This window comes from Sardina pilchardus, chromosome 5, assembly GCF_963854185.1.
Source record: "Sardina pilchardus chromosome 5, fSarPil1.1, whole genome shotgun sequence".
NCBI lineage: Eukaryota > Metazoa > Chordata > Actinopteri > Clupeiformes > Clupeidae > Sardina > Sardina pilchardus.
Window position 1 is genome coordinate 7,559,608 of NC_084998.1, and position 12,350 is coordinate 7,571,957.

Genomic DNA, 12,350 nt, shown 5'->3' on the forward strand with positions numbered 1-12,350 from the left:
GACAAGCAGCACTTATTCACGACAACAGACAACAGTTCCATTAATCAGATGTGGCAGCATTTCTCTCGCAGGGTTTCTCGTGTCATCGTAGGAAGAGATTGATACACACGACTTCATTATCACTCCTGTATGCTCACTGCCTCTGGGGGAGATGCCAACCCCAAATACTGGGCAGGCTTTATAAATGTGCCTAGAGCCACAGCGTGACGAGGCTCATCTCATTCTAGTCTCAAAAACCCATAAAGATCTGGGGTGGGGGGGCAGGTAGGGGGTTGGCAAAGGCTTCATCCCAATCACAAAGTGCCCACAAGGATGAGAGGAGAGCACAGCAGCAGGCTCTATCAGGCAATAATACAAAGTTAATGACGCAGAATGGTGTCTTTCTTCAGCTCCGGAGGAAGTCAATACAGGATGTTTAGGAACAGTGTTCCTAATTACGCTTTTTATATCCAACTCCGACATGACGGACGATTTCAAAGGGGATGCATTATTGATCCACTCCACAGACAAGTCATATTGATTGGAGGTCTGAATTGAGGACAACCTGCCCCCCCATCCAATCAAAGATGGAATTGAGAATCAGAGCATCATATGTGACCTGTGGGTGTTTTTTGAAATTATTTCTTTAAAAGCATTTTGATGAGGGCTTGACAAAGGATGTACCAGCTGTGTGGCATTGTGTTACAGACCGCAATCATTAGTAATGGATCACCGGGCGCTTTGTTGCCGTGGTGCTCACATTGTTCACTCCTGTCATACTGCAGCCTCACGCTCATCATTTCGTCAACTTTGTTATTCTGTGCCTGCAGCAAGGTTGAGAGAGATTAGACGAGGACAGGCGGGCATCCAGGAGCGGGGGGAAAAAAATCTAATATGACAGAGTTACTCTGTAGCAAGTTTTTGAAATGACAATAGCCCAATCTTCGTGGCAGCATGCATGGCTTGTTCATCTCGGATTGCTGATCTCCTTTGTCTGTCTGAATGTAGCATAGTTTTCGTTATATACACAATTAGCCCAATCAGTGGTTTTGTACTAGCCTATATACAAAATGCTGCATTGAGCACAACCTATTGTTACAGACATTTATATAAAAAAAAAAACTTATAACACTGATGCAATCTATCTCAGAAATGGCTGCTGTAGCAAATGATTAAATGGTCCTTTGAGATAGCCCTTTAGAGAGTGCCATTTTTCTGGTTTGAAGGGTAAAGTTGATGCAGTCAAAAAGTCACAAAAAGCACTTTTATACTCTGTCACGTGGTGCAGCCATGTGAGGAATAGCCTTGAGAAGCAGTGTGTGTGTGTGTCTGTGTGTGTGTGTGTGTGTGTGTGTGTGTGCGTGTGTGTGTGTGTGTGTCTGTGTCTGTGTCTGTGTGTGTGTGTGTGTGTGTGTGTGTGTGTGTGTGTGTGTGTGTGTGAGTGTGTGTGTGTGTGTGTGTGTGTGTGTGTGCGTGCGTATACTGTATGTTCATGTGCACTAGAAAAAGTTAAAGAAACACTGACATTGTTCCTGGACTATTCTTTAGAGCTCGGTTCAACCGGAGCTCTCTATTAGCAGTGCATTCTAAGTGGTTTGTTTTTGTAGTCGCTGGCTTTTGGAGCCAGATGATGACAGATTGTGAGCCACCTGATATCTTTCATCCTCCCCAGTGGAGGTGTTTGTTCCGCCCTGAGCTGGTCCTGGTGGACTAACAAGCAGCCGGCACGTTTGATGGGCAATAGGAAAACACATCTGTTCTCCCTGGCTTTACTTCAGTGGAGGAAAACAGCACAAACAACCTCACTACCCCTACCTCATTTCTCACATGTGCCCTGGCAGCTCCCTGAAGAAAAAGCTAATCATCACAGGAAGACTGCATGCTTCACTGCGTGGGAGCACACACAGTGGCAAAATAGTCCAAACAACCGGAATGGATTGTGATACATCCTCTAGTTGTGATAGGCTACTGTGATCCCATGTAGCCTAGAAACTCAGTCAGAGGACATTTTCAAGCTCTTTTGAATGCAGGTTGGACAATGTGCTGATGTGCATTGAGAAGTAGACGATATATAAGTAGACGAAGGAATGATGTGAACATGCTAAATTATGAATTCCAAAATGTTCTTGGAAAATATTTTTCATTTTGTGAAGATGCAATAGCCTATGTTTAATTCACATCTGCTCCATTAAGTTATTAGTTATTAAGCTAACCATGTCACCACAGTGGATAGAGAGCCCATAACTCACAATCACTCAACATGACTCGAATAAATGTAAAATAATTCAGGTTCAGGATTAATATAATCACTTTTGACCGGTAACTGTTTGTGACTGTGCTACAGTTCTTTGTCCGCTAGATGTCAGCAAAGATAAAGTCTATGCATATCTCAGATAGAACGCTTCTCTTTGCCCGGAGTGTTCTCTTTGACGAAAGCAAGATGTCTGCGTCCTGAGCGCATTGTGAACATAAACTACCTGTGTACATCTGACAATATACAACCTTGAGACTCTTTATAAGACAATGGGTTTATAGTGTAATGACCGCGGACCTTACAGAACTTGTGTGAAATGGCTTTACGCGTGTGTCATTCCATTTTCAGAAAATCTTTTCGCAGAGCAATCAACACAAACTTCACTGCGCCACTCGAAAATGCGTCACCATCCCTTCAGACAGGTAGGGTTTATGTCCTCAAGCTCATGAACAATCATCAATTTTCGCTCACTTAATGTGCCCACTGACACTGGACTGCAACATATACAACATCTATTATATTCCCATAGTCATAATACTACATATTTGCGTTTCGTGTTGCCACGCTTGTCTTACATTAGCCTAGGTATTAGCAGAACGCTAGCTGCCTGTCCTGAATGCAGTGGCTCAAATGCGTGCGTTGGTAATTCAAATTGCAAACAAGCATAAGTGTGATGACCTTTACCTGTGAGCATCTCAAGTAGATCTACGGGGTATGTTGTCTTCCAGGCTCTTCGACTCTTCGTCTCCGGACAAATAGGCAAACTGTCTTTCACTTCACTCCTGCCTGTTCTATTGCTTCGGGGGTGATTTTGGACAGATTGGTAAAAGGCAAAGCGACAGGCACAAATGACGGTCTTGGTCTCCGTCCAAGTCCAACAGCAGTTCCAGCAGAGCCAGGTATTCACTGTTGCCTAGTGCCAGTTATATGTGAGTATGCTGTTATTGATCATACATTGTATGATGTCGTTCTAAATAAATTAGAGGCCATGTCCCTGTGTTGTTTTCAGCTCAGCACCTGTCTCTGCTTCTGAGACATCCAGATCAACCTGAGAATCCTAGACTTATCAGAGTTGCAGTGGTTGGTGCCCCAAATGCTGGAAAATCAACACTAACAAACCAGCTGCTTGGAAGGAAGGTAATTAATCTTCTTTTGTGTAGAGGGAATCTTTAGTTTGTTTTCAATCATAGGAGCAAAGGGATTATTGTCATGTTTCTACTTTTCAGGTGTTTGCAGTCTCAAAGAAGGTACACACAACCAGATCTCGTGCTCTGGGTGTTTTTACAGAGGATGACACCCAAATTGTAAGTTGTGCTTGGTAACATAGAATAGATTCCTGTGAATCTGAATGTTCCAGTAATATTATTGGCTGTCCACTACTCATATCATCCTTTTTTTCATGTAGATTTTACTTGACACTCCTGGACTCACCACCCCAGCAAAGGCAAAAAGGTTGGTCTGATAATTACATCACATGCCATTACCGATGTACAGGTTGGCGCCTTGCAAGGCAGCCTCTGACATTGGTGTGTGGGTGTGTGGGTGAATGTGTGGCATGATATTGCAAAGTGCTTTGGGTTCTCTGAGGAGTGGAAAAGCTCTATATAAACGCAGTTAATCTACCTTTACCATTACATTGAACAGATACAACAATTTTCACTTTTAAATGCATTCGGTTTTTTTTTAATTAGCAATTAGTACTGATGTAAATGTTCATGGTGTATGGTCTTGTGAAGAACAAAGAAACACGTGTTATTCCACATTCTACCTTGTAAGATGCAGTGCAGTGGTTTGGGTCTGCCCTTCCCCACCCACCAAACTGCATGCAATCGTGCATTTTATCTCTGCCACCTGTGCTGTTGGTGTTTGTAAGGACTCCGACTTTGTATACATTTGCATGCCTTTTCAATAGTTTGATTTCAACAAAAGCATCCTCACAGCTGGGTTACATGTACCCACACCTTACTACTTGTTTAGATCTATCGAAACATCATGAGTCATCTTTTCTATGTTTGTTTACTCTATTTGTTTTCACAGACACCAGCTGGAGGACTCCCTGCTTGTGGATCCGTCAGATTCTTTACAGGAAGCTGACCTGGGTAAATGACGTGTTTACTTCAAGTATTGTGGGGTGGTGCAGTGGTGTTTGTAGCTGGCTTGTGTTTTTATTTATAGTCCCAAACTAGCACAGTCTTTCCTGGTAAATAATGAATAGCTTAGACACTGGTACTGTATTAAAAGCAGTATCCTTTAGTTTATTATATTATATATTATTAAGTGGGAGGGTGTTGTACCTTAAACACAAACAGATGTGTTCACTCTGCTGTTCTGTAGCTTAAATGTTAAAGTGGTTACATGCTAATAGCTGAAATGTGATTCTGTTGCTATAAGTTACATTGGATACATTTGCATCAAATAAATAAAATGTACGTTCTTTGGCACCTTGTAGTCGTGGTACTGGTGGATGTGTCAGACAAGTGGACCCGCAACAGACTGGATATTGAGGTGCTGAAGTGTCTTGCCCAGTATCCACACACCCCAGCTGTCCTTGTGCTCAATAAGGTACCATAGCAACCTCGTTTGTCTGTTTCTTGCTGGTTAGTGCAGCTCTGCCACACTATAGTATTTGATTGGAACATAAGTTGTTTGTGAATTAGATGATCCAGATGCCTCTTAGATACGATTCTCCAACCAAATGAACACATGACCATTTGATTGACAGGTGGACCTACTGAAGAGCAAACTCATGTTATTGGACCTTACTGCTGAGCTGACGGAGGGGGTGGTCAATGGGAAAAGTTTAAGAGTCAAAGCTTCTACAGCACGAAGAGGAGCAGCCACAACGAGCGCGGGCCGGAAGAGAGGCAGTGTTGAGGAGCCTGGCCCCGCAGATCAAGGACTGGTAGAGCCTGTCACAGGTGACCACACCCCTCAAAGTCTGAGCACAGAAGAACAGAGGAAGCTGCGGTCGCAAAGAGGATGGCCACATTTCAAGGACGTGTTCATGGTGTCCGCCTTGGATGGAGAGGACGTTGAGACACTCATGGTATTGTTGCCTTGTATATTCTTAGAAAACGATTTGGTGGCATGTCACAGAAGTTCAAGAATATACTGGCATGGCATTGTGAAAATTACTTTCCATAGTCACACATATCCCACCTGCCATTACTAGTGCGGTATTATAACAGGTGCTTGTCAGCCGAGTTGATTCTGATTAATGTCCGTGCCTCATGACTGTTTGTGTGTGTGTGTTATCTTGCAGAGGTATTTTATGGTTGAGGCAAAGCCTGGCTCATGGTTATACCATAGGGAGGTTTTGACAGACCAGAGTCCTGAAGAAATGTGTACAAATACCATCAGAGAGAAACTTCTGGAGTACCTTCCTCAGGAGGTGCCATATACCATGACCCAGGTGATGAGAGATACAGTACTGTTGTTTTTACTGCTTATAGTGTAAAGTACTACTGTTAATTAATGTAACTAACATGTCATATCTGAATAACTGTTTTGAGCCACAACCGATCAAGCATTTTTGTGTAATTATTCTTTATTCTTTGTTGATCCGTTGTTGTTGTAGCAAATTGAACTTTGGAAAGAGCAAGAGAGTGGAGCACTGCTCATATCTGTGAAACTGCATGTGAAGAAAGACAGTCATATGGTGAGTGGTCAAAGCTGCTTTGTGAATTCTGCTGCAAACGCTTTTAAATGGGTGATCATGGAGTGGGCGGTGTCTTATATTCTTTCTGTTCCGAAAATGGTCTTTCATATACAGATACATACTCCCATTATACCACCACCCACAGAGAGCCAAACCGTTTAAATTGTGCCCTGGAGCCTGTTACTGGGTTGATTTGTAGGCTCGCTATCAATAAAGTTCCAAAGTAGCATAAGGTTTTTCACATTTTCTCTTTATTTCATATCTAACCAATTAAAGACATACTGTAGGCATAGATGCTAGATGCCCCCCCCCCCCCTGCTATAGAGGCCTTTTACTGTATGCTTTACTGTTTGCATACGGTATAAAATGTATAGAAAACGGCGTTTTCTTTCAAGTTGTTTCGTTTTCCAAGTTGTTTTCAATCAATTGTTGGCTTCATCAATGAGTCGATCAATTGGTGAACTTCTACTTGAAATGAGATCAGTCAGTATGACAAAATTATTCTAGCTGCTTATTTGATCAGTGTCCTATATGACCACAGTTCATTGATTTTCACCTTTTGGTGCCTTTTCACCTATGCTTTTCACACAGAAAATGGTAATTGGCGCAGGTGGGCAATTGATTTCCAAGATCGCACGCGAGGCGAGTGAAGATCTGGCACACATATTCCTACGGGACGTGCAGCTGAAGATCACTGCCAAGGTGAAGAACTGAAGATATCTCAGAAAAAGACTTTTCATCTGTGCCAGCTGACTTACAGTATGGCCTGTCACTTAAACATGCCGTCTCTCAACGCTCTTCTTTTTGACCCCAAAACCCCAGTGCTGAAATTTGTATGTTAATTCCGTGATGTTTTCGTACAAGACATTTACCCGACGAAGTAACAGACAAATTGCACGTGTTGTTGACAAGTACCACCAGTTGTGGTGACTGACTGATAAGGGACATGTATGAAGCTTTTTTAATATGTCACTGTGTTGCTACATCTGCCTTGTTGTTTGACAAATCCAAATCATATAATAGCTTAATGTACCTGGCAGGAAATGGAATGAAAAAAAAAAAAAGAAATATATATATATATATACAGTGAGGAGCACATGTATTTGATACCATGCTAAAACAGGAATATAAAATCATCATTTGACAATTGATCTTAATGCTTTAATTCAGAAAATGAGTAAAAATCAAACCGCCAAGGACACCAATTTTCTTTGTGATTGAAGAATGTATCGTAAATAGATAAATGTTTTCGTTAAATGCTAGGGGAAGGAAGTATTTGACCCCCTATGTAACCCTATGGGAATTTAACACATAGGGGCAGGCAGATTTTTATTTTTAAAGGCCAGCTATTTCATGGATCTAGGATATTATGCATCCCGATAAATTTCCCTTGGCTTTTGGAATTAAAATAGCCCCACATCATCACATACCCTGGACCATAGCTAGAGATTGGCATGGTGTTTTTTCCAGTGGGCCTATTAGCCTGTTTGATTTGCATTGAGCTCAATGAGCATCAAACAGGCTAATAGGCCCACTGGAAAAAGCACCATGCCAATCTCTAGCTATGGTGAAAGGTATGTAATGATGTGGGGCTATTTTAATTCCAACGGCCAAGGGAACTTTATCAGGATGCATAATATCCTGAATCCATTAAATAGCTGGCCTTAAAAAATTAAAATCTGTCTGCCCCTATGTTAACCCTATGTGTTAAATTCCCATAGGGTTACATTGGGGGTCAAATACTTCCTTCCCCCTAGCATTTAGGAAGAACATTTATTTATTTACGAAACATTTTTCAATCACAAAGAAAATTGGGGTACTTAGCGGTTTCCTTTTTACTCAATTTTTTAATTAAGACATTAAGATCAATTGTCAAATGATGATTTTATATTCCTCTTTTTAGGCAACTTTAGCATGGTATCAAATACATTTTCTCCTCACTGTATATATATATATATATATAGCCTACAGGCCTATTAAAACAAGATTCACAAAACTTCAGTCCATTAAGTCCATCAAAGCCCATAATTGAATGTCCCTTGAATGACCTTCCCCCCTGCCTGCATGTGTATTTTCACTCCTCTTTAAAAGGTCCTTTTACCTCCTTACTTTCCGCAGTCTCTCAAAAAGACTCCCGAGTCAGTAGCCACAGAAAGGCACTTAGCCTCAGAGGACAAGAGTGTCTCTAATGGAATGCAGAATGGAGCATTGTCCCGGCTACACAAATGGGTCCGATAATGGCGACTGTACCATATGCCTTTCTGTCAGACTGTTTTAAGTTTGCGCCGTGGTCAGTTTAATGTCGGTCATCTAGATGAAGCTAAAGCCGTAGCTTTGGTAGGGGAGAACAGGGCAGGGCAGGGCAGGGCTGTCCTCTCCCCCTCAACTGAATCATGGCTTGGTTCACTGAGGTCAGTGTGGACCTGACGAGAGGAGTAGACAGTGACCAGGGCCGAGGCTCCGGGGCAGAGTAACCGAAGCTGCTGCAGTCTGTGGCTTCATATGTATGATTTGTGAAAAATGTCTTGGAGGCAAAGAAAATTGTGAAAATAGACAAAATTGTTTAAATAAAGGGTGGAAGAAAAAGCTATGCGCACTCAGTTGGATTTTTATCACATTTTTATTATCAATTTTTATTTCACTTCACAGTTGTTTCATCTCATTCATTTGCATTTATGGAATCTGAATAATGATTTTGTTTTTGATAAATTATTGTTGTATAAAATGTACAGCATGGTTTAACTTTGTTTCCTTATACAGAAGTGGTTCTTGGCTGTGCTGAAGCTTCTTCATTCCCGGTGTCAGATGATAGTGAGATGAGGCAGGGGAACCCTTACCATTACTAAAAACTCAGTAATGGTAACGGTTTAACAGCCACTCTCTGGCAACAAGATAGTGAGTGTGTGTGTGTGTGTGTGTGTGTGCGCGCAAGTGATGCGTTGTAAATAGATTGTACATACATTTCTTTAATACAACTTCTTTTTCTCTGCAGCATCACGGTCTAACAGTACAGTCACAGAATATAGACATACACAAAAGCTGTAAGAACCAGAGGCAGGTAGATATGGGATCTTTAAAACTAAATTCTAGCTATATTTAAAAAAAAAAAAACACTTAAAAACAAAACAAAAATAATTGACCTCTGCTGTTTGGCAGCATCTTCATTACAAGACTCAGAACGAGGTTGTAAAGTAAACACTTCTCATCAAACTATCACTTGGACAACACAATCGTGTCAAGAGAAGAGATGTTCCGCACATGCACTCCAATTTGTCGGTGTCTATCAACGTGTGAGCTGAAGATGAAGATAGACATGATAATCAATTAAACTTAAAGTTTCTTCATTCCCGGTGTCAGATGATAGTGAGAGGAGGCAGGGGAACCCTTACCATTACTAAAAACTCAGTAATGGTAACGGTTTAACAGCCACTCTCTGGCAACAAGATAGTGAGTGAGTGAGTGAGTGAGTGTGTGTGTGTGTGTGTGTGTGTGTGTGTGTGTGTGTACACATCCATGTGTTTGTCCATGACTTGAATTCGGAGGTGGATCGACACCCTGGATAGTACATCATCTATACTGTAGTGTCTCAATAATGAACTTACAGTATATGATGATATCCTGTCCAGAGTCCAAGACTGACGATCATGACCAATGGAATGGAGTTCGCTCTTTTGAAGAGGGAACTCTAGAAGCAGTTTCTGTCATTCTGAAGCTTGACACATTGAGGTTCTACATAACCCGCAAAGTACACCCACATAATTACACAACTAGCCTACAGTAGTTGTTCAATGAATTCTGTTTATCTGAAACGATGCATCACCAAAACTCTTATTGATAACAACTAGAAATAGTATATTTTCTCAAAAAAAAACCAACAAAAAAAAAACGATCTGTTGTGGTACATCAAAACAGGACCCTAAAGAACTAACTTATTCTCACCCAATTATCAAGTTGCAACTGAATCGTGTCCATAGCGTCAGAAACTTGTTGACCAGACGGCAGGCTGTTCATCTTTTTGGAGGTGTTGTTCATATTCCCCTTGAAGAAAGTGTTGATTGACGATGTGATGACACTTACGCTTCACACTCCTTTTTTATAGCCTCCATGTCTCTGTCCTCGGCTCAAGACCCCCAACAGGTTGTTAAGGTTTCCCCTCTGACACACGGTTTTAATTGGGCTTGCTCATTTGCATATGGTGATGACATCAGCTTTCTGATTTGCTGTCCCTTTCCCGACTCGGATGCGATCATCCAATCAAATTCTTGGCCTCTATCTGTGCTCAGACAGTTGTGCAACATGACGTTTTGGATAGTTATCATTCCTATCAACCTAAAAATTCATGGAAAGTTTTTTAACAATTATTATTCATTATTGTTATTTAAATCCTTTTGTGTTCAAAACAATCATATATTTTTATATTCTTTTGATGTCATGGTTTTATTATGCTTCTCTTATTTTATGATGCTTCTCTTAAGCCATATCTGTGCAAGGTAAATGTGTTATTTGTGAGTAAATAGGCTATGTATATAATCATGGAAAAATATTGTAATTTGTGCAGATCTGTACACTCACTAATGAATGTGTATATCTCAGAGATTACTTTCTGCTTAAGGAATGACATCAGGGAACACTGTTTCTTTTATCTGTGATTTCAATTAATTACCTTTAATTGATTTTTTTTATGAACAAGTTCCATGTTTAGCCACTTTAATCTGGTGTTTACATGTTATACTTTATGAAAATATAAACAGTGTTTAAAATAAAATTGATTAGTCATCCCCAGATGCATGCGTGAACTTCGGGTGAGCCACGCGTTTTGGGTGGGGTCTTCGCGTGTGGTTGGAAGCCAGCTCTTGTCACCATGGAGACAGCCTCCCCAGTTTGGGCGGGGAAGGTGGGGGAGCTGAGTGCCGATGTCTCCCTGAGAGATAACGTGATCCAGGCCTATCTGAGCGTCACCACCCTGCTCACTGGCATCCCCCCAGCTTCTTATCTGTCCCCAAAATGAATGAGTTCATGTCTGAATGTTAGATCAAATTCCTGGAAACTGACAATTTTCTTGACTGACCGAGTGTGGACTTTCATAGGCCACCTTATTGATTAACTCGGCGTGTGTTGTTGTTTCATTATTAAACCTAATAATAAGAGTGAAAGCCTCAAAATGCCTTATTGTGCAATATGCCCATGATTACCCTCAGTTAGTTCACTTCTAGTTTCAGTAATCTATTTGTTATTTCCATTTTATGCATTTCTGTCACATGATTATTACATAAAAGAACCTGATACTGAGTAATAAGACATCATTTTGTGAACCAGCTGGGGGGAAAAAACTGAGAAAAATTAGGTCATGATTAGGCCTACCGCTACTGAAATGTTTTACTTTGTATCTTTGCACCTCTGTCTGTATTCTTTTGTTCTGGCAGATTTATTGCAGTATTTTTTGTGTTAATTAATGCTATTTTATGATATATTTTTTAATTGTCATCAATCATAGTGTAGTATACATATGTGGATCTAATGTAATGTTTTACGTTCATGGTTGCAAATCTTTAATAATGTATGACTCTAACCTCTTGCAGCTGTGTATTACTGGAAAAACCATGTGACAAGAAATACTCTGCCCTTGCAAATTCCCTAATATATCACCTGTTGAATAATGAATCAATCAGACATGTATTTGCTGCAATATATTCCGTATAAATGACTGCACCATTCAGAACGTAGAGGATTATTATTATTTATTTGATTTCTTTTTTTGAATAAAAGTACATTTGCATGATGGGTTTGAGTTGAGTTTTAGGCAACCTGACCAGGCCCATGAAACACAGATGTGGTGAAAGATATCACAGACTTGTACATGTCTTACAGAAGCACTGACATCTTTTGTGCTCTGTCTGAACCAGTTCTTCAAGCACAGGCTCAAGCCTCAGTGTCCCGTTGAGGGACAAACTGCATGGTTGATGAGGACGTCTGCAAACGTGGATTGGCGCAGTCGAGGCAACAGAGTGGTTTAACTTGGTGGGACACTAATGTTGAAGCCCCCTCTTGCACACACAGCTGTATGGGAATTATGATGAAAGAGGAGTGCTGGATCACCACTGAAGCCTTTCTCTAACCACCAGTTGCTCAAACAGTCGTTATTGATTTTTGATTGTAATTTAGATATTGTACAGCATATCTTTGTGTCATTGTTTCACACTATTAGAGATAGGTATGCTACTTGAAGATGATTGTTTTGCAGTTGTGTAATACACATTTGGACCCTAATTTGCGATGCAGAGTAAGAAACCCAACTGCTGACAGAAATGGGTTCGGCATATTCAGTCAGGACATCTGAACGCCGTATGCCAGAATGTGTCCTTGAAACATGTGAGCTGTCATAGATAACAAGTTGACCTCACATCATGTCTAGGCGTATTTGCAAGTATACTGAACAAACTAAAAATGCAACACTTCTGT

At 40.8% G+C, this 12,350-nt stretch overlaps 1 protein-coding gene across 1 annotated transcript; it reads left to right on the forward strand.

Moving 5' to 3' along the window:
• The first annotated feature begins 2,398 nt into the window (after positions 1–2,398).
• eral1 (Era-like 12S mitochondrial rRNA chaperone 1) lies at positions 2,399–7,105 on the forward strand. Its single transcript, XM_062536207.1, has 11 exons — positions 2,399–2,655; positions 2,962–3,132; positions 3,243–3,370; positions 3,460–3,537; positions 3,639–3,685; positions 4,271–4,332; positions 4,683–4,795; positions 4,956–5,279; positions 5,496–5,645; positions 5,811–5,891; positions 6,483–7,105. The coding sequence occupies exons 1-11, from the start codon at positions 2,550–2,552 to the stop codon at positions 6,603–6,605; spliced, it is 1,383 nt and encodes a 460-aa protein (XP_062392191.1). The 5' UTR covers positions 2,399–2,549; the 3' UTR covers positions 6,606–7,105.
• Positions 7,106–12,350: the final 5,245 nt, after the last annotated feature.